Source organism: Zootoca vivipara, chromosome 6, assembly GCF_963506605.1.
Source record: "Zootoca vivipara chromosome 6, rZooViv1.1, whole genome shotgun sequence".
In the NCBI taxonomy this organism is placed as follows: Eukaryota; Metazoa; Chordata; class Lepidosauria; order Squamata; family Lacertidae; genus Zootoca; species Zootoca vivipara.
In genome coordinates this window covers 3,596,768-3,622,412 of record NC_083281.1, presented here as the reverse complement: position 1 = coordinate 3,622,412, position 25,645 = coordinate 3,596,768, and the positions used below count along the sequence as shown (strand labels likewise).

The 25,645-nt window shown below is 49.5% G+C and overlaps 2 protein-coding genes across 3 annotated transcripts; both read left to right on the top strand.

The window, feature by feature from the left end:
* The first annotated feature begins 3,735 nt into the window (after positions 1 to 3,735).
* On the top strand, positions 3,736 to 8,822 carry UBA52 (ubiquitin A-52 residue ribosomal protein fusion product 1). 2 transcript variants are annotated; one of them, XM_035120731.2, is made up of 5 exons: positions 3,736 to 3,872; positions 5,017 to 5,138; positions 5,979 to 6,065; positions 6,296 to 6,398; positions 8,565 to 8,822. In XM_035120731.2, the coding sequence occupies exons 2-5, from the start codon at positions 5,036 to 5,038 to the stop codon at positions 8,656 to 8,658; spliced, it is 387 nt and encodes a 128-aa protein (XP_034976622.1). In that variant the 5' UTR covers positions 3,736 to 3,872; positions 5,017 to 5,035; the 3' UTR covers positions 8,659 to 8,822. The 2 variants fall into 2 exon arrangements, with proteins under 2 accessions (XP_034976622.1, XP_034976623.1); XM_035120732.2 differs by having other exon boundaries at positions 3,846 to 3,888.
* A 2,705-nt stretch (positions 8,823 to 11,527) lies between these two features.
* REX1BD (required for excision 1-B domain containing) lies at positions 11,528 to 25,381 on the top strand. The gene is made up of 5 exons (XM_035119056.2): positions 11,528 to 11,632; positions 18,886 to 18,968; positions 21,679 to 21,883; positions 22,879 to 22,967; positions 24,908 to 25,381. The coding sequence occupies exons 1-5, from the start codon at positions 11,588 to 11,590 to the stop codon at positions 24,978 to 24,980; spliced, it is 495 nt and encodes a 164-aa protein (XP_034974947.1). The 5' UTR covers positions 11,528 to 11,587; the 3' UTR covers positions 24,981 to 25,381.
* Positions 25,382 to 25,645: the final 264 nt, after the last annotated feature.

Here is a 25,645-nt window from a genome sequence, read left to right as displayed (position 1 = left end):
AAAGAAGGAAAGGAAAGGGAAGGAAGGAAGGAAGGAAGGAAGGAAGGAAAGTAGGAAGGTTAAGTAAGTAAGTAGGAAAGAAGGGGAAAGAAAGAAAAAGAAGGAAGGAAGGACGGAAGGAAGGTAAGAAAAGAAATGAATGATAGAAGGAAAATAAGAAAGAAAGAAGGGAAGGAAGGAAGGAAGGAAGGAAGGAAAGTAGGAAGGTTAAGTAAGTAAGTAGGAAAGAAGGGGAAAGAAAGAAAAAGAAGGAAGGAAGGAAGGAAGGTAAGAAAAGAAATGAATGATAGAAGGAAAGAAAGAAAGAAAGAAAGAAAGAAAGAAAGAAAGAAAGGGAAAGGAAAGGAAAGGGAAGGAAGGAAGGAAGGAAGGAAGGAACACATCCTGGAATAATGACATCACCACCCTCATGTATTGCATTTAAATCCCCAATATACGGTAAAAGCAATTAACAACAATTCTGCTATCTGGTATGGTAAAGGTAAAGGGGCCCCTGACCATCAGGTCCAGTCGTGTCCGACTCTGGGGTTGCGGCGCTCATCTCGCTCTATAGGCCGAGGGAGCCGGCGTTTGTCCGCAGACAGCTTCCGGGTCATGTCGCCATTATGACAAAGCCACTTCTGGCGAACCAGAGCAGCGCACGGAAACGCCGTTTACCTTCCCGCCGGAGCGGTCCATATTTATCTACTTGCACTTTGATGTGCTTTCGAACTGCTAGGTTGGCAGGAGCTGGGACCGAGCAACGGGAGCTCACCCCGTTGCAGGGATTCGAACCGCCGACCTTCTGATCAGCAAGCCCCCTAGGGTCTGTGCATTAACCCACAGCGCCACCTGGGTCATCTGGTATGGTAGCACAGGATTATTGTAAGGAGGGGAGCAGGGCAGCCAAAGCTGTTCAGTTTTATATTTCAGGAAATCAAAGTTGTCGAGCATTCCTTGGGAAATCAGGGGTAAAAAAATACCCCGTAAATACGATTTTTGGAGGGAACAGAACCTCAGATAATTGAGTACTTCCGATGCTTTTCAATAATAATTTGTGGATACAGTGGTGCCTCGCTAGACGAATTTAATTCATTCCACGGGTCTTTTCTTATAACGAAAAATTTGTCTAGCGAATCCCATAGGAATGCATTGAATTTTTTTTTTAAAAAAATTTTGCCCATAGGAACGCATTAATTGAATTTCAATGCATTCCTATGGGAAACCGTGATTCGCTAGACGAATTTTTCATAAAACAAATTCGTCTAGCGAGGCAACCTCCGCTCGAAAAATCCTTTCGTTAAGCGGAAATTTTGTTAAGCAGGGCATTCGTTAAGCGAGGCACCACTGTATTTGGCTACGGCCCACGGGTCGGGCAGCTGTGGAAACCAGAGAGAGCCGTCAGCTGAGTTGGGAGCCAGGGGTCTACTTGTGAGTAAGGAACCCGGGTGTGGTTGAGGAGGCCAGAGGGCCCAAACCCTCCTCCTTGAAGCAACAGAGGCTCCTCGCTTCTGATTCCTCTTTACCCCCCTTTGTGATGTTGTGTCTTACCATAGACCTTGGCGTGTTTATCCAAGGATCCTGGGTTCCTTCGAGTCCTAATCTGAATCCTCTCTGCCTTGACCTCGGTCTGCTTGGGCTGTTCTGCGCCAGAGACGTCCTTGGCTGACGGGAAATATTTTTGCGTGGAGCCCCAAAATTTATGCAGCTGGGGGCCTGAGAAACCTTAAAAAGGATCCCCCTGGAGCCTGACATTTGGGATCAGGCGAAGGGCTCCCTTTATCCATTTCTAGGTGGGCTGCAATGTGAATCACCGAATTGGGGTCATCCAGTACAAACCCCCCCCCCCCGTGCGATGGAAAAATCACAGAGAGAGAATCCCTGGCAAGATTGCCACCCAAGCTCTCCTAAAATCTCCTCCGGGGATGGAGAGTCTGCCAGCATCCCAGGGGCTGCGAGTTCGAGTTCTGCTTGGGCCAGTTGTTCCTACATTGCGCCCTGCATAGGACCGGAACCTCAAATATGAGAGGTTTTTTGTTTTTTTAAATTGAAGAAGCAATGGCAGGCAGTGGAGGCAGAATCTATAGGTTCGAATGTCCCAACTAGAAATAGTGGAATAATCATTATGGCCCTGAACGTGTGGCCAAAAAAATAAATAAAATAAAATAAAGGCTATTAAAGAGACCTGTTAAAGCTGTCAAGAATTGCCAGCCATGTTGGACATGGTTTAATCCAGGCATGTCCAAAGCGCATTTCGGGGGACTAATGCGGCCCCCAGTCTGTTTAATCCGGCCCCTGTGGCAGTTTATTTCCTGGGGTAAAATCCCCCCAAAACCTCAACAACTTCAATCCTAAAAAAAAGTTAACCACGTTGGTCGGCCCTCATGGCCCTTCACTTCATCAAATCTGGCCCTCTTTGAAACTGGATCCGTTTGCTGGAAATGGTACGCCTGTGATTTCCAGTTTTTTGACCCATTTAGTTGCTTCATAAAACTTACACACCGCTTCATTGCAAACAAAGAAAACCGCAAAGAAACAATAAAACCATCAAGAATCGTCAGCAGCAACAATCAAAGGCTTTCAAACAAGTTAAAATAACAGCAGACGAAAAACAGATCAAAACTCTCGCCAGCTTTCTAAACACATGGGTAGGTTTCTCCGGAAATAAAATGTTAGCAGGTGCCAAAAAGAACACTGCAAAGGCTGACATCAATAGGCAGGGAGTTCTAAAGGTTAAAAATAATAATGAGAAGGCAGCTGCCATTTTGTTGCTGGCATCCGTCTGTCTCAAGAGACGACGTTTTGAAGTTTTTCCGTGAGCAGGTTTCTTAGGTGTTTAAGGGCATGGGATAAAAAGTGGACCTCTGGGCATGTTAAGATAGCCGGTGGCTTTGCAGAACACCCGGTGCTTTGTTGTTGTTTAGTCGTTTAGTCGTGTCTGACTCTTCGTGACCCCATGGACCAGAGCACGCCAGGCACTCCTGTCTTGCACTGCCTCCCGCAGTTTGGTCAAACTCATGTTCGTAGCTTCGAGAACACTGTCCAACCATCTCATCCTCTGTCGTCCCCTTCTCCTTGTGCCCTCCATCTTTCCCAACATCAGGGTCTTTTCCAGGGAGTCTTCTCTTCCCATGAGGTGGCCAAAGTATTGGAGCCTCAGCTTCACGACCTGTCCTTCCAGTGAGCTTTACTTATATTATAATTGTATAATTATATTTTAATAATAATAATAATAATAATATGAACTGTGGTTATGGGGAGGTATAGAAATGAAATTATTATTATTATTATTCATTATATTGTTCTAGTAATATTAATAATAAATTATATTTTACTTATAATTATATAATTATATATCAATAATAATAATATGAACTGTGGATATAGAGCAGTAAATAGATATAAATGCAATTACTAATAATAAAATAAATAAAGTGTGCTGCTTTGGGGGGTATTTAAAGAATATACATATATAAACTATGCATGTTGAACCCGAAAACTTTCCACCGAAAGGAGAGGCCTCTGCTCTTACTTTTCATAGCTCTGCGGTCCCAGGAGAGAGAGGCGCGTGCGTGCGTGTTGCGCGCGGCGTCACTTGGACCCGGGGTGGGGGGCGACGTCGACGTCTGTGACGCCTGGCCGGGAGTGGGCGTGGCTTAGCGAGCGAGAGAGGCGCAGCTTGGATCCGGGGGTGGGCGTGGCTTGGCGTCTGTGACGCCAGAGCGGGGTGGGCGTGGCTGAGAGAGAGAGAGAGAGAGAGAGAGAGAGAGAGAGAGAAGCAAACGGAGAGCAGGCGCAGAAGGAGGAGGGCGCCGGAAGTCGGCCGTGGGAGCTTCGCTTCCGCTTCCGCCCTGGGCTCTTCCTCTCTCTCTTTCCGTTCGGCGAGGCAGAAGGTGGGTCGCGTGGAGGGTGGGTGGCCTCGCCTCGGACGCCTGGGTCCCCCCTTCACCCCTTTCATTTTGGGAGGGGGAAGCGGGAGACGTTTTCGTCCCTCTGTGTATTTAATTATCATTTACTGTTTTTTTTTAAAAAAAAATTATTTACTTTTGAATTCTTATTTACTGGCGTGTCGCAGTCTCTTTAGACTGCCTGTGTCTTCGTGGATAATCTCATCACCCCCCCCCGGGCTTGTATCTGGCCGTTTCTGGGTTTTTATGTCATATTCAAAATTTTATATTTCTAAATCTGCATACACACACACACATATACACTCTCTCTCTCTCTCTCTCTCTGTGTGTGTGTATATATATATATATATATATATATATATATATATATATATGAATAGAAACATAATATAAATTATGAATATGACATAAAGCCCAGAAAATTACCTTTTCCATTTCTGGGTTTTATGTTGTATTAATAATTTATGTTATATTTATATTTCTTTGTTTCATTTTATATCTATATAACCTTATCTGTTCTGGGTTTTATGGTATATTCGTAATTTATGTTACATTTATATTTCTGTGGTTTATTTTATATCTATATAACCATATCTGTTCCTGGGTTTTATGTAATATTCCTAATTTTTGTTAAATTTATATTTCCGTGTTTTATTTTATATCTGTCTACCTATCTATATAAAACCTTGTCCATTTCTGGGTTTTATGCCACTGAAAAAATGGGGCTGTTAGAAGTGAGCCCTGTTTTGTTCAGTGGCTGTTTACCCCCAGGTAAGCAAGCATGGGATCTCAGCCTTTAGAGCAGTTTGCTTTTAGGCCCTACCCAACATTGCTCACAACCATTATTGTGTAATTATTTAGCAGGGGGCATAACATGGTAATATTCAGCAGCTTGAAAGGATTATTACAGAGAGAGACAGAGAGAGGCTATCAGTGCCTTAGAGTTCTGCTTTGTTTTAAAGAACTAATAATTGGTTATGGACAGGATGCAGGATTGTAATATATAGGTTCGCATCTCTGCCTGAGGACACAAATATGCATATTTGCTTAAGCTGTGAGATGAGTGTGCCTCTGAATTTACCACGAGGGTTCAAGTAAGCACCTCTCTGCTTCTCTTTTCCCCCTTCAGGTGACGCTCAACTGCCAGGATGCAGATTTTTGTGAAGACCCTGACGGGCAAGACCATCACCCTTGAGGTGGAGCCCAGCGATACTATCGAGAATGTCAAAGCAAAAATCCAGGATAAGGAAGGTGAGAGTGGCATCTTGAACCGACTTCTGGAACGGATTCCGTTTGACTTCTGAGGGACCACTGTACTTTTGAGGCCCCGCTTGGTATGAAAAGTTGGGATTGCCCTGATCTAGGTCTTCCCCCTATGCGTGCTGACAAATTATATTAATATATCTGAACTACTCTATAGCAGCTTAGCTTCAAAAGGCATCTCCTCCCCTGGTTCCGGAAGTCGGTTCAACTTACAAAACGTTCGGAAACCAAGATGCTGCTTCCCGATTTGCTGCAGGGAAGCCCCCTGCGGCCAATCGGAAGCCGCGTTGGACGTTTGGGTTGCAAAGAATGTTTGCAAACTGGAACACTCGCTTCCAGGTTTGCTGCGTTCGGGAGCTAAAACGTTTGACTCGCAAGGCATTCGGGGGCCAAGGTACAACTCTACTGTGACCCAGAACCTGTGGGCCACAAACTGAATAAATTTACTTATCGGTATCATAAATTAAAGTGTTCCTGCCATGGAAGGGTCATAGCTCAGTAGCAGGACACCTGCTCTGCATGCAGAATGTCCCAGTTTCAACCTCCCCAACATCTTCTGGTACGGCTTCTGGAGAGCTTCTGCCAGCTGAGGCAGACAGTAGCAAGCTAGTTGGACCAACGTCCTAGCTTAGAACAAGGCAGATTCCTGTGCTGTATCGCTTCTTCAGAGTCATGCGGACTAGAACCTCACTTTGTTAATATAGAGGAAGAGCCTGGAACCTCAGAGAGCCTCTGCCAGCCAGTGTGGACAACCCTGGTGGGTCTGACTCTGCATAGGGCTCTCCTACATTGCCATGGGCGGGGTTTTCATACCGACTCCTTTTCCAGGTATCCCTCCCGACCAGCAGCGTCTGATCTTTGCAGGGAAGCAGCTGGAAGATGGCCGCACGCTCTCCGACTACAACATCCAGAAAGGTACGCTTCTGGGGTGGAGAACATCCCACCCCGGCCCCCTTTCGCCATGCAAGCTCATTGTGCTCCTTTCTGCAGGACTCATCCCAATTCCTGGGGACTCTTGATTTAGAATTCCTGGAGTCCCCATGAAGCTGGGTTTCCAGGCTGGATGCCCCCTCCCCCCCAAAAAAGGATCCCAAAACACCAGTATTGGACCTGCTAATCTTGCTTTTTCCCCTTCTCCTGCTCAGAGTCCACTCTCCACCTCGTCCTTCGTCTCCGCGGGGGGATCATCGAGCCCTCTCTCCGCCAGCTCGCCCAGAAATACAACTGCGACAAGATGATTTGCCGCAAGTAAGTTGTCTTGAGACGTCTGGGTGGGTCGGATCCTTATCCTCTAATCCGGGGTGAGGCAGGGTGTGTGCCCGTGTGTGTGCAGGTTGGCGGAAGGAGCGGCCGGTTGAAATCAAAACTCTTGTGGCCAGGGGTTTGTGGTGAGCAGGCTTTCCAAGCCAGAGTTTGCTGGGCCACAAGGGCTGCCTTCCCCAATCTAGTGCCTTCCAGGTCCTTTGGACTACAACTCCCATCATCCCCTGGAGGTTGCCAGGGAGATCTTGGCCAAAATGCCTGGGAGTTGCACTGCAGTGCAGGAGGCAGTGTAGAATCGTGAGCGAATCGGAAGGGACCCTCAAAGGGCATCCAGCTCAAACCCGCCCCCCGTCGCTGCCAAGGCAAGAGAACAGCTTTTTGTAGCTTTCGAACCAGTGACACCAGCCATCGGGGTGTTTAGAAGCAGTGAGGCTGAATGTTGGAGGAGGAATCAGGGCAGATTAAACATCGGGTGGCATGCAGTCACCATGCGTGTCCTGGGTTCAAATGATTTCCAGTTGCAGGTGTTTTGCAAAGGATCCTTCTCTCTGGGCCTGAGACCCAGATTAGATCTGGGTGGGGGCCCTTTGACTTTCCAGATGTTGGAGCACCTCATCGCTGATGGTGACTCCCAAGAGCATCGCCCCATCCTTGGGTTGGGCCATCAGGAGCGGCCCTTGAAATAATTAGCACCCTCTTTACCGGGGTCAAATTCCCACAGTATCCCATGCCCCACTGAAAATCCTCATTAACGGGTGTGGGAGCCTCTGGCCCTGCTGTTGGACCACAATTCCCGTCATCCCTTCAGCTGATGCCTGGGGCTGATGGGATATGAGCGTCTGACAGGACCCAGACTCCATCCCTGGAATCGCTCTCCAATCAAACCTGGGGAGCTGGCTCCTAGTCAGGCTTTGCTACACAAATGGACACCCTTCCTAAAGGGGGTGTCATGGGCTGGTTGGGGGCAGAGGAACGGTGGGAGGAACCAGCTGGGGGACCTCCCCAAGGGAAGAAGACTCAGAGTCAGGGGGTGGGTGATGGGATGCCAGCGAGTGGTCAGAGGGAGGAGACTGGGAGGAGAGGAGGTGTTGGAAGCTGAAGAGGTAACAGGGCTTAGTGAGCGGGGAGAGTGTGGCAGAGAGCAGTGTAGAATCGGAGGCAGAAGTGGAAGCAGGAGAGCGGGGAGGCCAAGAGGCAGATTGATTCTGGCTGGTGAATAATTAATAATAATACATTTTTATTTATACCCCATCCTTCCTGGTTTAAAAACCGGGCTCAGGGCGGCTAACAGCAAATATAAAACATTGGTTAAAATGTGACTTAAAAACAGCATAAAATACAACATAAAATGCAGCATCAAGATCAATCAAATTCAAAAATTCAGGGGTCATTTTGGGGAGGGGGGAAAAAAAGGACAAAACCCAGTCAGTAGACATCAAATGATCACTAGGGCTAACTGGCCAAGTTTTGTCCTACTAGGGCCAGCAAGGAGATCAGGCTAATTCAAGTTGAAGGCCAGGCAGAATAGCTCTGTCTTACAGGCCCTGCGGAAGGAGATCAAATTCTGCAGGGCCCTAGTCTTGTGGGACAGAGCATTCTACCAGGTTGGAGCCATCACTGAAAAAGCCCTGGCCCTGGTGGAGGATAGTCGGGCATCCTTAAGGCCTGGGACGTTTAAGTTATTATTATTCATGGACCTTAGGGTCCTCTGTGGGACATACCAGGAGAGGTGGACTCATAAGTACGAGGGTCCCAGGGCTTTAAAGGTCAAAAGAAGTCAGGGTTTCTCTCCCTCCTGTTGCAACCAGCTCCCTTCCTCCCTGGTCTCCCAGAACCAGAAGGGGCGTGAAGCGGGTAGAGGAGAGGCTGGCTGCACGGCGGCGCAGTCTCAGACTGCTTGGGAAAAGCCCTAGAGAGGAGGGGACTTAAGCAGCTGTGGGGAGACAGTCTCAGCAACTGCTTCACGGGAGCAAGACTGGCCTGAGGCTCCTGTGCAGATCCTGTTTTTTCCTAATACAGAGTCGCCTCCAACTCGCACAGCGTGATTGACTGCTGGCTTTCGCTCCTGCCAGCTGGGCGGTTTTGACTGCTCAGGTGTGCCACAGAAACAGCCCCGGAGCCTCACTGTTTGTTGCGCTGTTCCCCTTCCAGGTGTTACGCCCGCCTCCACCCCCGTGCCGTCAACTGCCGCAAGAAGAAGTGCGGCCACACCAACAACCTGCGCCCCAAGAAGAAGGTCAAGTAGACAGAGCGAGCGAGCGAGAGAACGCGGCGGGGCCACTTTTCTCCCCCCGTTCCCTCCCAAAATCTGGGTATCGTGCTAGTTTGCTGAAACATGCCACCACCTGTTTGATCTGGGTAATTCTGTTTCTTGCCCGTTAGAATAAAACATCCATTGCACCAAGCAAAGAGTGTGTGTGTCTCTTTAATGTTTGCTTGGACCAGTTGCCAAGCCCAGATCCTACACTGGTGTTTATTCCTGAGAGTTGCAGGCATGTGTAAATGCTGCTATTTAATCGCCTGAACCAGGGGTAGGGGAACCTCTGGCACACCAAGGGGTCCAATTTGGGGATGTCTCTCCCCCCCCCCAAAAAAAATCCAGACACTCGCTGATCTGAGTGTGAAGTTCGATTCTGCGTTAGCTGTGGAAATGGAGAGACTTTCTGTGTTGGATATTTGCAACTGTTTGCGGGAGCAAGCGTATTTGCGATGCTCACTTAGCAAATTGAGCTAGTTTTTTAAAAAGAAAATACGCTTTCTTACAGGTTCAAGCATGACATGAAGTCAAAAGTAAGATCCAAATTAGCAGTACACACAAACGCCAGTTCTGTGAAACCGATTTCTCTTGCTACTAGGGAATACAAACATCAAATAAATAAAATCTGCAACTTGTATATCAGAAACGCTCTAGAAACTCACTCAATTTTTGAAACTTGTCCGCTAGATCTCACATAACTGAATAATTCCCCCCACGTCTCTGATTTTTTTCATGAACAGATCATGCCTTCATCCTTCCAGACTCTTTAAATATTGCAAGTGTGTTTTGCCAGGAATGGAGGTGGCTTTAATTTTGGAGCGCCTTCAGAATCCTGCTTTCATTACTCCTAAATGTGCTCTGTGATATCTTTATAATCCTGTGCCCTCAAGCTTTGCAGGGAGAATAAGGGGAAGATATTCATGGGAGTTCCAGCATTTAGGTGGGGTCCAGTCTTGCTTGCAGGAAGAAATTTAGTTGGGGGGGGGGGTTAAACCATATTGGGGAAGGAGAGGCCGATTGGGAGAAAGGATTTGAAGGCAGGTGAGGGGCAGGTGGGGCTCGTCCCCCTGGGAAGGGAGACCGTCTAGGACAGGGGTAGGCAACCTAAGGCCCCAGGGGCAGGATGTGGCCCAATCGCCTTCTCAATCCGGCCCACGGATGGTCTGGGAATCAGCGTGTTTTTACATGAGTAGAAAGTGTGCTTTTATTTAAAATGCATCTCTGGGTTATTTGTGGGGCATAGGAATTCGTTCATTTATTTTTCCTTCGAAATATAGTCCGGCCCCCCACAAGGTCTGAGGGACGGTGGACCGGCCCCCCTGCTGAAAACTGATCTTAAACCTCTGCTGCCTTGTGGGATATATTGGGGAGAAGAAAAGGCTCAGGAGTAAACCCTACACAACTCTGGAGCGCAGTCCCTAAGGCGGTTGGATGGTGCCTTGTCTGCCTCCTTCCGACAACTCCTGCAGCCAAGCAGGTGCCAAACGTCTTGCTCTGCTTTCCTTTGGACCACATCAGCGAGGCCGAGGGGGGGGGGTGTCTTGTCGTCTGGGCAGCCCAGGACCCCCAGACACACAGCATAGGCTTGCGCCCCAGGGCGGTCCCTTGGGTGCTGCTAACCGGTTTTAACTTCGCCCCTGAAAACACACTCCATTGTCTGTCTAGTGCTTTATACTGATCTAGTGATTGACGCAGCAGCTCCATATTGCCTAAATTGACAACCCTGAGGATGGATGGGGGGAAGGGAAGCGGGTGGGGGTGTGTCTCCTGGCAGTACCTGAAAACTTTGTTTAAAAATTCCTTTCTACTTTAAAAGAGGGCCAATGTGGCGGTATGGTTTGATTGCCGGTGCCTGGGAGAGCAAGGTTTGAATCAATCTACGAAGCTTGACTTGAACAACCTTGGGACGGTCCTTCTCTTTCTGTCTGACCTACCTCACAGGGTTGTTTGTGACGTATACCCCCTTGAGCTCCTTTGGGGCGAGGTGAGTTGAGCTGTAAATGCGATAAATCAGTAGAATGCCAAGGTCTTTTGTCGGACGGCAGGAATTCCCCAGCAAAGGAGCCTCTCTGATCTCTTACCAGCTCAGTCGGGAAGAGCATGAGACTCTTATTAATCTCAGAGTGGTGGGTTCGAGTCCTACGTTTGGGCAAAAAGATTCCTGGATGACCCTCAGGGCCCCTCTGTGAGCGCAGCCCCATAAAACTGAGCGCAGCAGGGCTCCAGGTGGGCACAAGCTGAGTATGGACAAACAGTGGCTCCTCTGGTGATCTTGGTGATCAGGCAGGAATATTATATGATATGGGATCAGCTGGTCCTTAACGCATGCTGGACCCAAGCTGTTAAAAGACTCTGAACATGAATACAGCAACCTTACAGAATCACCGTAGTGCAGAATTAAAGTTGCTTGAATCGCCACTGGGGTGCACATAAGCACAAATTTGATGCCTTTTGTATGCCCAACAGTTTCTCCACCACTAAACTTCATGAAATGTATTTTCTCTGAATTTTGTAATATTTCCAAAGGCACGCTACTTATAAGGGGGTAAACCTTGGGTTGTAGTGACTCTGCCAAGCCTGCAGAGGGCAGCAGAAGGCCTTCTGCAACAGCCACGTGGGCGACGCAGGAAGTGCCGGCTTGACTATAGAGCTGTTGAACACAGATGTCAGAAATTGTAGAGGACCCTGAATTTTTTCTTCTTCATCACTTTCAAGAGCGATTTGTTGGAGATGTAAAGATGAATTCGGATCAGATCACATTAAATCAGGGAGAGGAATTAATTAATGCATTGGTCTCTGAGTGGGAGAGGGGCACATTTTTGGGGGGTGGGGTGGGGGAAAGCTTCTTATAGTGATCCAGGAAATGCCGTGACTAGGTCGAGGGAAGGGTCATCTCTACAACTTTCGTGCCTCTACGATGTCGGTGGAGTCTTGCCGGGGAAGAACCTGCATTGCTGCAATGGTGAGCAAAGGAGCCCCTTAAATGAGGCTGGGGGCTTCCCTCTGCTTGCACGGGAGGGCCAAGGGCGCTGCAAAATTGCAATGGGCAGTAATTGCGGGTGGGGGGGAGCAGAGCCAACAATTTAAGACGCCTTTGCTGCAAACCCTGCAAAAAAAACCAACAACCCCAAATAGTACAGTAAAAGGAAATTTGGAATTAAAAGTGCGCAGCACGCGGCGATACCAGCAGCGGCCACCAGAGGGCGAGCGCGCACACTTTAAACTTTCTCGTTCTACTATTCATTCCCATCTAAGCTATTATTGCCGGCACTGACCGGCAGCAGAGCTTTCAGACAAGCTTTTCTTTTCTTTTTTTGGCCAGCTTTTCTGCGGGAATTGGAGGTAGAGAGCCGGGAAGGGGTTCGGCCTCCCCGGCAGCGCATCCGGGAAGGGACCTATGGAACCATTAATGCACAAATAGAATTGGAAAGGGAACGAACCGTGGGCCTCGAACACGCAACCCTGAGATTTAAGAGCCGAATGCTGTACTGACATGTAGGCCAGATCCCCCGCTTGAGCCGACGGAGCAGAGTGTTTTGGGGCGGTGGAGCTCAAAACAATGAAGCCGGTGATTTCTGCATTGCAGGGGGTGGGCTAGATGACCCTCAGGGTCCCTTCCAACCCTACGACTCCACGATTTCTACGAGTCTATTCTAGGTCCCAGCTCCAACCCCCAGTAGCATATCTGAAACCCCGGTGCGCCTCTGACTCGGTCAAAAGCTGTTTCTTCCTATTTAAAACGGGGTCTTTTAATTCGGAACAATGAGGACTGGAAACCTGACTTTATTTTGCTGGGGGAGGCAGACTTCAGCTCAGCAACAAGGTCCCACCCCAGGCTTGCCCGTCTTTTCGGGGCGACAGCTCGGCGGGAATCTCCGCTGGCAGCCAGCCTGGGCTTGGTCCGGTCTCAGGGAGCAGTTCCAATGTTCTCGGGTTAGGCTAATTAATTGCGAGGAGAATTAGCCTTCCCACTGATGTCGGACTCTGGAGGGGGGGGCGATATCTGCGTCTCCCGACCCATGAAACCCCAGCCAGCGCGGTCGGTGGCTGTCCGGGAGTCGTAGCTGGAATGAAGCCTCCAGGGACAGGGGCAGTCTATCTCGGCTTAATAGTCGCTTCTCATGGGAAGAAGGTCTTAATGCCCGTGGACCGTTCCTTCTGGACCTTTCCCCCTGATCCAGGCAGGTTCTGCCACCATAAGAAAGACTCTGGTTGGAGATCTGCATGGGGAAAAAAAGGACCTTTAGGTTGCAGGTGTGCTGAACTTGAACGTGGGCCCGTTAATTCCAGCAGGTCTACTCTTGAGTAGAGCTTCGCTCCCCTAAACCGCAGCCAGCGGCAGGTTTTATACCCACGGGAGAGGGGTGCCAGCGTGGCGTAACCCTGGGGGAGCGGCTGGCATGAACGTGAATAGTTCGCCCTCGCGCAGTTGTTGCCGTTGTCGTTCTTTGTTTCATTTATTAAATTTGTCTACTGCCCTCGGCCTGTCGATCTCAGGGTGGCCCACAGCAGCATCAGATGACCCTATCTCAGAATCGCAAAAAAAGAGATAAAATAAAAATAAGAACGGAAACGAGCCGATAATCTCTGCCCCCCCTTCCACAACGCATGCGAAAGTTCTCTCGGGAATTGGGATGATGAAAAGGTTTAAGGAGGGCTGGGAAATATTTATAGAATATGTGAAAAATCATTATAGACAGATAATCAGTTTAGCAGGCTGTGAGCAAGTTGCAGCAGTGTTTAAGTTTAAGAAATGAGGAGGTGAGAAGAGAAAGGGAGGGGGGAATAAAAGGAATGGAGGGGATCTCTTACATTTTCCTTTTTTTCTGAATATGTAAGATTTCTGAAATATAATAGAAATGCAATAATAATGTTGTTGTTTAGTCATTTAGTCGTGTCCGACTCTTCGTGACCCCATGGACCATAGCACACCAGGCACTCCTGTCTTGCACTGCCTCCCACAGTTTGGTCAAACTCATGTTCGTAGCTTCGAGAACACTGTCCAACCATCTCATCCTCTGACGTCCCCTTCTCCTAGTGCCCTCAATCTTTCCCAACATCAGGGTCTTTTCCAAGGATTCTTCTCTTCTCATGATGTGGCCAAAGTATTGGAGCCTCAGCTTCACGATCTGTCCTTCCAGTGAGCACTCAGGGCTGATTTCCTTCAGAATGGATAGGTTTGATCTTCTTGCAGTCCATGGGACTCTCAAGAGTCTCCTCCAGCACCATAATTCAAAAGCATCAATTCTTCGGCAATCAGCCTTCTTTATGGTCCAGCTCTAACTTCCATACATCACTACTGGGAAAACCATAGCTTTAACTATACGGACCTTTGTCGGCAAGGTGATGTCTCTGCTTTTTAAGATGCTGTCTAGGTTTGTCATTGCTTTTCTCCCAAGAAGCAGGCGTCTTTTAATTTCGTGACTGCTGTCACCATCTGCAGTGATCAAGGAGCCCAAGAAAGTAAAATCTCTCACTGCCTCCATTTCTTCCCCTTCTATTTGCCAGGAGGTGATGGGACCAGTGGCCATGATCTTGGTTTTTTTGATGTTGAGCTTCAGACCACATTTTGCGCTCTCCTCTTTCACCCTCATTAAAAGGTTCTTTAATTCCTCCTCACTTTCTGCCATCAAGGTTGTGTCATCTGCATATCTGAGGTTGTTGATATTTCTTCCGGCAATCTTAATTCCGGTTTGGGATTCATCTAGTCCAGCCAATAATAATAATAATAATAATAATAATAATAATAATAATAAGTTCTCCCCGGCGTTTCAGAAGGGCTGCATCCCAGCCGGATGGCAGGGAATAAATAATAAAATTATTATTATTATTATTATTATCATTATTATTATTATTATTTCACGGCCGCAATCTTCACGACAGCCCTGTAAGGCCAGCTGGCGTCGTTTAAACCCATGTTCCAGACTGAGGGGAAACAGAGCTTGAATGTTGGGGCTGTTCCTTCTCCTCGTCCGCACTAAAGGGTTGCTGTCGGGAGGCGAGACTTGAACCCGGCACCCGCCAGCTCCAATCAGCCAGCGGGACGGGGAAGCGGGGGGAAGCATGAGATGGGATACACACAAGCCCCAATTGCCGCCCCAGGCTGGATGTTTTTTTTTGGCGGGGGATGGATGTTTTCGCCAAGGCCAGGCGGCGGTTTGGGAGGCGTGCCAGGGAGGCGTTTCAGAGCCCCGTGGCCTGGAAAGCGCATGGAAAGTGTCGGTTTTAATTGGGTGGGGGAACGGAAACCCCCCAGCTGCCCTTGGGCCTGTTACAGCACAGGGGGTGGGGGGTGGTCTGTCAATTCCTCCTGCAACCCACCCTGCAACAGGAGATGGGGGGAAATTTGTCTGTGCATGCCAAAACTGCGTCCTGGAGGTGTCTCGGAATTGATGCCGTCTGCCGCGAGGCCGGGAGTTTGCTGGGGGAAACAGGACAGAGACTACTAGGAAGCTGGCGGGTCTGTGTATATGGGGCAGATATTTTATTTATTTTTGTTTTTTTAAAATTAATATTCAACGAGACGATCCTCGTGGTCCTGTCCCAACTCCACAATCCTACGAGGCGGCAGCCGGGCGCGATGCAAAGGACTTGTTCTTCTAAGGATCGTGGAGTTGGAAGGGACACCCAGGGCTCATCTAGTCCAACCCCCTGCAAGGCAGGAATCTCGGCTTAAAGCATTCTTGACGGAGGACCATCCAACCTCTGCTTCAAAACCTCCGAGGAAGGAGAGTCCGCCACCTTCCACCCCCACGGCCAAACGGCTCTTACTGTCTCAGAAAGAATCTCCTTTCTTGCACCTTGAAGCCACGGGTTCGAGTCCTGCCCTCCGGAGCAGGAGAAAAGAAGCTGGCTCCATCTTCCACAGGGCAGCCCTTGAGATATTGGGAGGTGGCTCTCCTCTCTCCTCTCCTCTCAGTCTCCTCTCTCCCAGGCTAAACCTCCCCACCTCCTTCGACCGTTCCTCATCAGGCTTGGTTTCCAGACCCTTTGATCACCTTGGTCGTCCTTCTCGACACACCTTCCGGCTTGTCAACATCCTTCTTAAGCCTGGGGCTCTTGAGCTCGGGGTCGTGGGTTTGAGCCCCACGTCAGGCTAAAAAGATGATTACTGTATTGCCTTCCAAAGTGACTGTTATGTTCCCAGCTTAGGAATGGAAAGCGAAACACAGTGGTACCTTGGTACTCAAACAACTTGGAATCTAAATGCTGCAAACCCGGAAGTAACTGTTTCGGTTTGTGAACACTTTTCGGAAGCCGAACGTGCTCCGATTTGAGTGTTACGCTTCCGATTTGAGTGTTGTGCTGAAGTCTGTCTGCTTTTGCTATTTATTTTTCGTTGTGGCTCTTTTTGTTTTGTTTTTGTGACCGTGTGGAACCCAGTTCACCTCCTGATGGATGGATTGATTGTGTGGCTGCAGTACATTGTTTATTGTTTTCATTTTATGGATCGATGGTCTCGTTAGATAGTAAAATCTGTGTTAAGTTGCTGTTTTAGGGGTTGTTTTTAAAAGTCTGGAACGGATTAATCCATTTTGCATTGCTTTCTACGGGAAGGCACGCCTTGGTTTTGGAACACTTTGGTTTCGGGATGGACTTCCGGAACAGATTAAGTTTGAGAACCAAGGTACCACTGTACCGGTGGGCAAATGGAGATTAGCCTCTACCCAAAGGCGCCGTGGATTTTGGAGGTGTCCGAACTCAGGACGAAAGGGGGAAATGATCCAAGAGGAAGGCACCTTTGGCAGATCCTCGCCAGGAAAAGCTTCCACCTGGAAACCACCATTAGGACCATCATGGAAGACCACCCTCCTCGCCATAGGAGGAGGAGAAGAAACACAGCTGCGGTTTTTGCCTGCAAAATACAGGATGGGTGACACCTGGCTTGAGAGCAGTACATGTGAAAAGGATCTAGGAGTCTTGGTAGACCACAAACTTGACATGAGTCAGCAGTGTGATGCAGCAGCTAAAAAAGCCAGTGCAATTCTGGGCTGCATCAATAGGAGTATAGCATCTAGATCAAGGGAAGTAATAGTACCACTGTATTCTGCTCTGGTCAGACCTCACCTGGAGTACTGTGTCCAGTTCTGGGCACCACAGTTCAAGAAGGATACTGACAAGCTGGAACGTGTCCAGAAGAGGGCAACCAAAATGGTCAAAGGCCTGGAAACGATGCCTTACGAGGAACGGCTTAGGGAGCTGGGTATGTTTAGCCTGGAGAAGAGAAGGTTAAGGGGTGATATGATAGCCATGTTCAAATATATAAAAGGATGTTATATAGAGGAGGGAGAAAGGTTGTTTTCTGCTGCTCCAGAGAAGCGGACACGGAGCAATGGATTCAAGCTACAAGAAAGAAGATTCCACCTAAACATTAGGAAGAACTTCCTGAAAGTAAGAGCTGTTCGACAGTGGAATTTGCTGCCAAGGAGTGTGGTGGAGTCTCCTTCTTTGGAGGTCTTTAAGCGGAGGCTTGGCAGCCATCTGTCAGGAATGCTTTGATGGTGTTTCCTACTTGGCAGGGGGTTGGACTGGGTGGCCCTTGTGGTTTCTTCCAACTCTATGATTTTATGATTCCTGCCTGCATCTCAAGGGGGTCGGACTGGATTGCCTTTGGGGGTCCCTCCCAGCCCCCCAATTCTGTGCCGCTGCCGTGCTCCTTTGGCCCAGGCCTGCCGGCAGCAGGCTTCAAAACAGCCCAGTGGAATCTCCCTTATGGAGTGCGATCGAAAGCGGGTCTTGGCACGGCAGCCAAACCGGACGCCGTCCGTTCCAAGCTCAGGTTTTGGGGAGTGGGGGTCGGAGTTTTAGGTTTGTGGACTTGCCAGCTCAGAGGGGGCTCTGTAACCCAGCTCCCCAACTCCTTCCAGCCCACGATTTGCACGTAATATATATTTATATTTCTCGAAGTGGAATGCAGCCCATCGTCGCCCCGAGAGTTCTTTGTTTTGCAAAAGGAAAAAAGGAGACTTAAAAAAATTATTATTTACTCTCCTTCTATTTTCTTCCACCACTTTGTTTTTTTGCAACGGAGACTCTTTTAATAAAATAGAAATAAAAGAGAGAAGGAGGGAGAGAGAGAGAGACTTTTAATGTACCGAAGAATATACAGAGCCAAGGTCTGGCCGCCGGCAAGAGCCGATTTTGGCAGGAGAGCATGGCAAAAGCATGGCAGGAAGATTTAAAGAGAATAAAAGAAACATTTAAGCATTTCATTGTAGTAGAGAACCGAACTGGTTTTTTATTTGTTTGCAGAATATGGGTAGATATTCAAGAGCTGTTGGCTGCTCTGCTACAACGCGAATTCCTCTTGTGTTTTCAACTCCAGCGAATACGAAAGCTCAGAAGAGTGAAAGGCTCTTTGTTCTGTTTGTTTGTCCAAAATTAGACCTGATATGAATTAAACCTGATGCCTCTCTCTCTGAGTTTCTGTACATATTTAAGACACATATGCAAGAGGCTGATTTATAATGGTATTTTGGGAATCACTTGTGTTCTTAAGGGGCTGCATGGTTTTTTTAAAATACTTTCTGGGTTGCCCGTGACCACATTATCATAGAATTGTAGAATCAGAGGGGACCACGGCGGTCATCTAGACCAACCACTGCAATGCAAGAATCCTTTGCCTAGTGAGCTTCGTGACAGTCAGGATTCGAACCCTGGTCTCCCAGGTCCTAGTCTGACACTCTAACCACTACCCCCCACTTTCTTCTTAGACTTCTTCTGTTATGGGACAGTAAATACAAGGGGGGGGAGCAAAACGTCTCTTAGAGAAGGATCTGAAATAATCAATCAATCAATCAATCAGTTCTTTATCGCAGTCCAAAGACCCGCAGACGGAACCCGGTACATAAAAATATTCTTATTGAAACTTGTTTTATTTGATGTTGTATCCACTTCGATGAAATGAAACAGAAATGATAGTAATGGCGAACGTCACCGCGGCAAAAATAAACGGCGCCTTGACATTGGGGGCGGCCGCAACCCAGGTTCAAGGTGCCGTATGGCGATTCGCGGACATTATCTGAGTTTCTTTACGCTGAGTAGACCTGGAGGAAGAAAAGACGGTCGGCGATCGTGCACAGAGGCAGCGATGCTTCTGAATCCCAGTGGCTGGGAATTGCAGGAGAGGAGGGCTGCTCTCGTGTTCGAATCCTGACACAGTACCAAGAGCATCTCCCAAGCTTAATTCCCTTTCCCCCCCATTTCCGTTTGCAGTTGGAAGCGGACGTCCAGACCCTCGTCCACCGCTTCTATGCCCTTCAGAGTGAACGGGTCGAAGCCTACCATCTCTTTGAAGAGTGAGTGTCGCTGACCGCTTGGGATTTTATTTTATTTGGGGGGGGGGATAGGGGGGATGTAGCCAGATTTCCAGAGGAAGAGTGGCTTTCGTGTCCCACTCCTGCGCTTCCCGTTGAGGCGCCTGATTGAGGCCGCTGAGGTTGCCTGGCCTGGATCGATGTTATGGGACCACAAAGCCCATCGTCCACTGCCAGCTCGGACAATAGCAGTGGACGATGGGAGTTGTAGTCCCAACTGCTAAATAGGAGCTTATTGGGCAGCACTCACGACGACGCATTTGGTACATTTATGCGCAGTCCACTATGGGGTGCGTTTTACGCCGCTTCCTATCTTTCTATGATTCTATCGCTATTATCCCGCGATCTTATTCTTTCCGCTCTCAACGGCTGTTTATTATTATTGCTTCGAGCAGGGCGTTTTGTTTTCGCTGGTTTGTTTTTAAATAAACAACGACAATAAATAGAGAAAAGGACTTGAAAACGCCAGGTTCCCAGCAACCCACGTTCACCGTTGGCCGGTCGTCAGGACCCCAGAAAGGTGGCTGGTGAGACCCCCAATGACCCCATCTCCATTCTTTCTTGTGCTCCCCCTAATTTCCGTGCCTCTCCGTCCAACTGGGGAAGGAGGCCCAGAAAGGGGGGGGGTTTCCCTCCCCGCTTTTCCTGCCGCACCCAGGACTTTTTTTGGCTCGGGTGCCCCTTATGAACTCCAGATGAGCCGGGCGGGTGGGGAGGGAGCGTCCCTCCCTAGACACCTGTCTTCGATTTGCAGAGCGAAGGCACACTGGAGCCAGGACTCTGGGCAGGGGGTGGTAATTGACTTCTGGGGAATCGAGAACCGAGACCTTCCGGCAACCCCCCACGACTCGGACCAAGCGGGTCTGGCTTCCCACCCAGCCCCCCCTGCCGCCCCACTCTGCAGGGGTGACGCCCCCCCCCCCAGCAGGCAGGCAGGCTGGTGGGTGGGGGGACGGATCCTAATTCAATCATGCCTCTTGCAAACCCAGCCCAGCAAGGTCACGCCAAAGGGGTAGAGCAGGGGTCCCCAAACTAAGGCCCGGGGGCCGGATGCGGCCCAATTGCCTTTTCAATCCGGCCCGCGGACGGTCCAGGAATCAGCATATTTTTACATGAGTAGAATGTGTCCTTTTATTTAAAATGCATCTCTGGGTTGTTTGTGGGGCCTGCCTGGTGTTTTTACATGAGTAGAATGTGTCCTTTTAGTTAAAATGCATCTCTGGGTTGTTTGTGGGGCCTGTCTGGTGTTTTTACATGAGTAGAATGTGTCCTTTTATTTAAAATGCATCTCTGGGTTATTTGTGGGGCACAGGAATTCATTCATATATTTTTTTCAAAATATAGTCCGGCCCCCCACAAGGTCTGAAGGACAGTGGACCGGCCCCCTGCTGAAAAAGTTTGGTGACCCCTGGGGTAGAGACTTCTTGTACAATCGTAGATTTGGGAGGTACCCCCAAAGGGCATCTAGACCAGACCCCTGCAATGCAGGATTTATTATTTTTTTAAAATCCTTGTACACGGCTGCCTTCAGATGTCTTCCAAAAGTCAGATAGTTGTTTATTTCCTTGACATCTGACGGGAGGATGTTCCACAGGGCGGGCGCCACCACCGAGAAGGCCCTCTGCCTGGTTCCCTGTAGCTTTGCAGGGAGGGAACCGCCAGAAGGCCCTCGGAGCTGGACCTCAGTGTCCGGGCTGAACGATGGAGGTGGAGACGCTCCTTCAGATCTACTGGACCGAGGCCGTTTAGGGCTTTTAAGGTCAGCACCAACACTTTGAACTGTGCTCGGAAACATACTGGGAGCCAATGTAGGTCTTTCAAGACCGGTGTTATATGGTCTTGGTGGCCCCTCCCAGTCACCAGTCTAGCGGCCGCATTCTGGATTAGTTGCAGTTTCCAGGTCACCTTCAAAGTTAGCCCCATGTAGAGTGCATTGCAGTAGTCCAAGCGGGAGATAACTAGAGCATGCACCACTCTGGCGAGACTGCCTGTGGGCAGGTAGGGTCTCATCCTGCGTTCCAGATGGAGCTGGTAGACAGCTGCCCTGGACACAGAATTGACCTGTTCCTCCATGGACAGCTGTGAGTCCAAAATGACTCCCAGGCTGTGCATCTGGTCCTTCAGGGACACAGTTACCCCGTGCAGGACCAGGGAGTCCTGGCAAGACAGTCTGCGGGCAGGGAGGGTCTCATCCTGTGTTCCAGATGGAGCTGGGAGACAGCTGCCCTGGACACAGAACTGACCTGCACCTCCATGGATGGCTGTGAGTCCAAAATGACCCCCAGGCTGCGCACCTGGTCCTTCAGGGACACAGTTACACCATTCAGGATTAGGGAGTCCACCACACCTGCCCAACCCATGTCCCCCCAAAACATGTCATGTCTGGATTCAACCTCAATCTGTTAGCCGCCTTCCATCCTCCAACTGCCTCCAGACACTCACACAGGACCTTCACCACCTTCTCTGGTTCTGATTTAAAAGAGACCCCTGAGGTCCCTTTTAGCTCTCCGATTCTGTGCCAGGAGACATGAAGCCGGGGCATTCTGCATGCAGAGGAGATGCCCCGCTGCTGAGTTTCGGCCCAGACCTCGGTCTTCAAGGCCAGGCAATGGGTACACCGAGGGGGCAGGCAACCCCGCTGCTTCCCCTTGCCGTCTCTTGACCGTTTTCTCCCCCCCCTCTTTCCCGCCAGGGGCCACCGGGCGTATCTCCGAAGCGGCCCCGACTACGACTTCGCCCGCTACCGCCAGCTAGTGCACGAGATCACCCAGGCCTTCAGCGGGATCTCGCGGGAGATCCTGCAGATCAAAGAGCAGCTGGAGGGACCCCGCGGGCGGCCAGACCTCGCCCAGCACCTGGGGCGCCTCCAGGAGAAGGAGAAGGAGAAGCTCGAGCTGGTGAGAGAGAAGGGGCGCATGGAGGCCTGTCTCAACTTTGCACCCATTTTACAGCTGCAAAGCTGATCCCCTTCCGGTTTTTGTGCTGGAAGAGTGTTTTCATCCTGTTTTGATCCTGTAATCAGAATTGGCCGTGTCCAGAATTTCAGGTGCGGACGTCCCTTGGGAGCTTTGGGTTTTTAGGGGTGGGGGCTTGTGTGTGTATGTATTCATAGAATCATGGCATTGGAAGGGTCCCTGAGGGTCATCCAGCTCAACCCCCTGGAATGCAGGAATATGCAGCTGTCCCTTACGAGATTCGAACCTGCCACCTTGGCCTTGTCTCCCATCTGCAACGGATGCTTTGGCTAACGTTTCCTCCATTGTAGGGGGTTGGACTAGATGCCTCTGGGGGTCCCTTTCCAACTCTACAATTCTATAATTCTTCCACGCTGTAACCAACTGAGCTACCCAGCTGCAAAAAGTCAGAATGGCCCTTGCGTGGTGCCTTGTTTTATTGCTTTGCCGCTTTTGTTTCAACCCCTTCCTATCGTTTCCGTCTTGTGAACTGACCCGATCTCTTTTCAAACGAACAAGCAAATCTTATTTATAGCAAAAAGATTAGTTTGTTACATGAATCCTAAAATACTGGCTTATTTCATTCTATAATGAAACATTTATTTAAAAAATAAAATAAAAATTATTTATAAATGAATATTATTGCATTTATAGCCTGCCTTTGCTCCCAGGGGCTTGGGGGGGGTTCTCTCTCCCCCCCCCCCGCCTTTCCATTTCATCCTCACAGCAATCTTGCAAGGTTGGTTAGCGACCAGCTGGAGGTTGGATTCAAACCCAGGTCTCCTGGCAGAGTCTGGCAGAGCTCTGACCACTGCACGGCGCTGTCCCTCTTGCAAATCGCTGTCCCAGCAAACTGGGGAGAGGGGGAGCTGGTGATTTCTGCACCCCCCTCGTCTCCGCCAAGAGGGTCTCACCTCCTCGTTTCTCCCCCTTCCCAGACAGCTCAGCTGCAGCTCGCCAAACAAAACGCTCAAGACCACCCCAGCGTCGAAGCCCACCCACAAGAGGTTCGGGAGCTGAAGCAGAAGTAAGTGGGGGACCCCCGTGGTTGCAAATTGGAAAGATGGGTGCAACACTTTTCCTTTTAAAAAAAACAAAACCCGGATTGCATCAAGGCCAGGCCAAGCTCATTTATTTTCATTTGCTCAAACTTTTTTTTTAATGGTAAATAAACTTCATTAATTTATTTCAATACTACAGAATCCATTCCCTTAATCCAATTATACATATATAATCAATTTAACTCATTTCTCACATTTTTCTCTACATTCCACCCACTTCCTCTCACCTTGTAGACTTCCCTCACGCTATTTCGACTTCTGTCATATACTTTTCTCCCACTAATGCATCTTATTGTCTAAATCTTTCTTTATTTCCCATTAATTTCTTTTCTTGTCCCCCCCCCCTTATTTATCTACATATCTCTTACTCTGAGCATGAATGCACTTCCTTTTTTGAGCCGTATTTTACCGTGTATTCATCATAACATTTCCATTCATTTTTCAATTTTTGTTTCGGTTGTTTCCTTATTGCTGCTGTTAATTTGGCCATTAATAAATAAATACTCCTTTAATTTGCAAATCCATTCCTCCTTCGATGGAACCTTTCGATCTTTCCACTTGACTGCTACAACCACCCTCGCTGCTGTACTAGCATATAAAAATTTCATTTCCTAAAACTTGACTGAACTCTCAAAGTGTCTCCATCCTTTTTTTAAAGAGGGGAGTACTGTTGGTTTGAGGCTGCACCCCCCCCAAAAAAAGATGTCTAGGTTAGTGACCCCCCCCCAAGCGACAGCCATCTTTTTTCCCTTGTGCTACAAAAGTAGAAAATAACTATTTGGGGAGAAAGTAAAAGGGGCGCACAATTAGGAGAGAGTCATTGTCTGGGGGGGGGGGGTTAAACTCCCCCCATGGCCCCCCTGCCATATCTGCGGAGGGAAGAGGGTTGTGGGTTTTTTTGCCCAGATCCTGTATATGTTGTCAAATACAGCTCTGACGGAAGTTCAGGAATGTGTGTTGATTTGTCGTAAGACGGGTGGCTGGTTCTCTCCAGTTCCAGATTTGACCCTAATCCGCATGAAACTCACCTAAAACCGCCCTGATTCAAATTTTATAAAAAAAATAGCTCAGGAGACAAACCGGCTCACTTTCCTGCCCAAGTCACCCCGGGGAAACGAATAGATTTTATTTTTCATGAAAACGTAACCTCGAGAAAAAGCTATCTTAAATCTGTTTATGCGGACAGCTCAGTCGGTAGAGCGCGAGACTCTTTAATCTCAGGGCCGCGGGTTCGAGTCCCACGCTGGGCGGAAAGTTCCCGCATTGGGGGGTTGGGCTGGATGACCCTCGGGGTCCCTTCCGACTCTACGATTCGCTGCAAAGTAGTATCCTACCCGATAAACTCACCCGATAAACCTCCCTGCTCTAATATAGCACCCACGACATATAATATAGCGCTTTGCTCCCTGAGCAAAGGGGAACATTTCCACATGTCGGGGTGCTCTTTTTGGCCCAGTGGGGCCTGATCTCCCATGATCCCCCTTGCTTGCAATCTCCCACAATCCCCCTTGCTTGCAATCTCCCACAATGCCTTGGGAAGGCGACCAGGATGCCTTTCTGGAGAGGGCAGGGCTACTCTCGCGCACGACCCACATCCCTTTGCAGGACAGAGTTTGCAGGGTGTGGGTTGCTGTGTAGATTCACGGCCCAGAAAAAAACCTGGGCGCCCTCCCTTATTTTTTTGCAGAAGAGGGGTCTTTGGAGAGGTTCCCCGCCGATTGTTCCGCTTCGGCTCTCGGGATTTTTGGCTTCACACGGGCGATTGGATTGCCTCCCTTTGCTGCGTTTCATAAACAAGCGGCGAGGGCCCGAGAGGGAGGCGGGCAGGGCTGGGCCGCCCAAGCCAGAGCATGCCTAATCGGCTCCATATGCTCCTTTATTTATCGTTTCCATCCGGCCCAAACAGGCTAATTCAAACCATCGAGGCAATCAGCGAAATTCTCCAGGATTTCAAGTACGATTCCGAAGAAAGCACTTGACGGGACGTCCCAAAGGAAGGCGATTTTTCGGCGGAGGGGGAGAGGAACACCCCCCTGCAAGCAAGCAACGTTCGGCTTTCTCTCTCCCCCCCCAACCCCCCGCCCTTCTGCCCGATTCCTTACCCGGTCTGGGTTCTGACCTGCCTCGCACGCAGGCCCCGACGCGAGGGGCTCAGCCGGACGTGCCTTGGCCCCCCGCCCGGCACGAAAGGCTCCAGACCCACGCCGAACAAGCCCAATAAAGACTTCTCTCTAGACCGGCTGGAGGTGGAGATGTGGGGCAGCGGATGGGGAGCCGAGGAACGTTCTCGCCCTCTGTTTGGAGTCAATAAAAGCCAGCCTCGTTTTCTTGTGTGGGACTCTTTTCTCCAAACCCAAATCTGTTCCGCCGGGACGTGCGATGGCTGGGCAGGGAGTGGGTGGGTGGGCAAGGTGGGGTGGCGAAATTTGCCAGCCATTTGCTTGCCTCCATTGTTAGAGGTTTCTTGGCATCCGTGCCTCTCGAGAGGCAATGGAGTGCGCCTCCGGGGGCGAAGCCAAAACGGGATCCTGGGGTGCCCAGTCTCACAGAGAGGGTACAAACGGGTGGAGGAAGGGGGTGCAGTGGGGGCGGGCTGCCCTGGGTGTCACCACTGAGGGGGCGTGACGAAATGCCAGGTGGCACT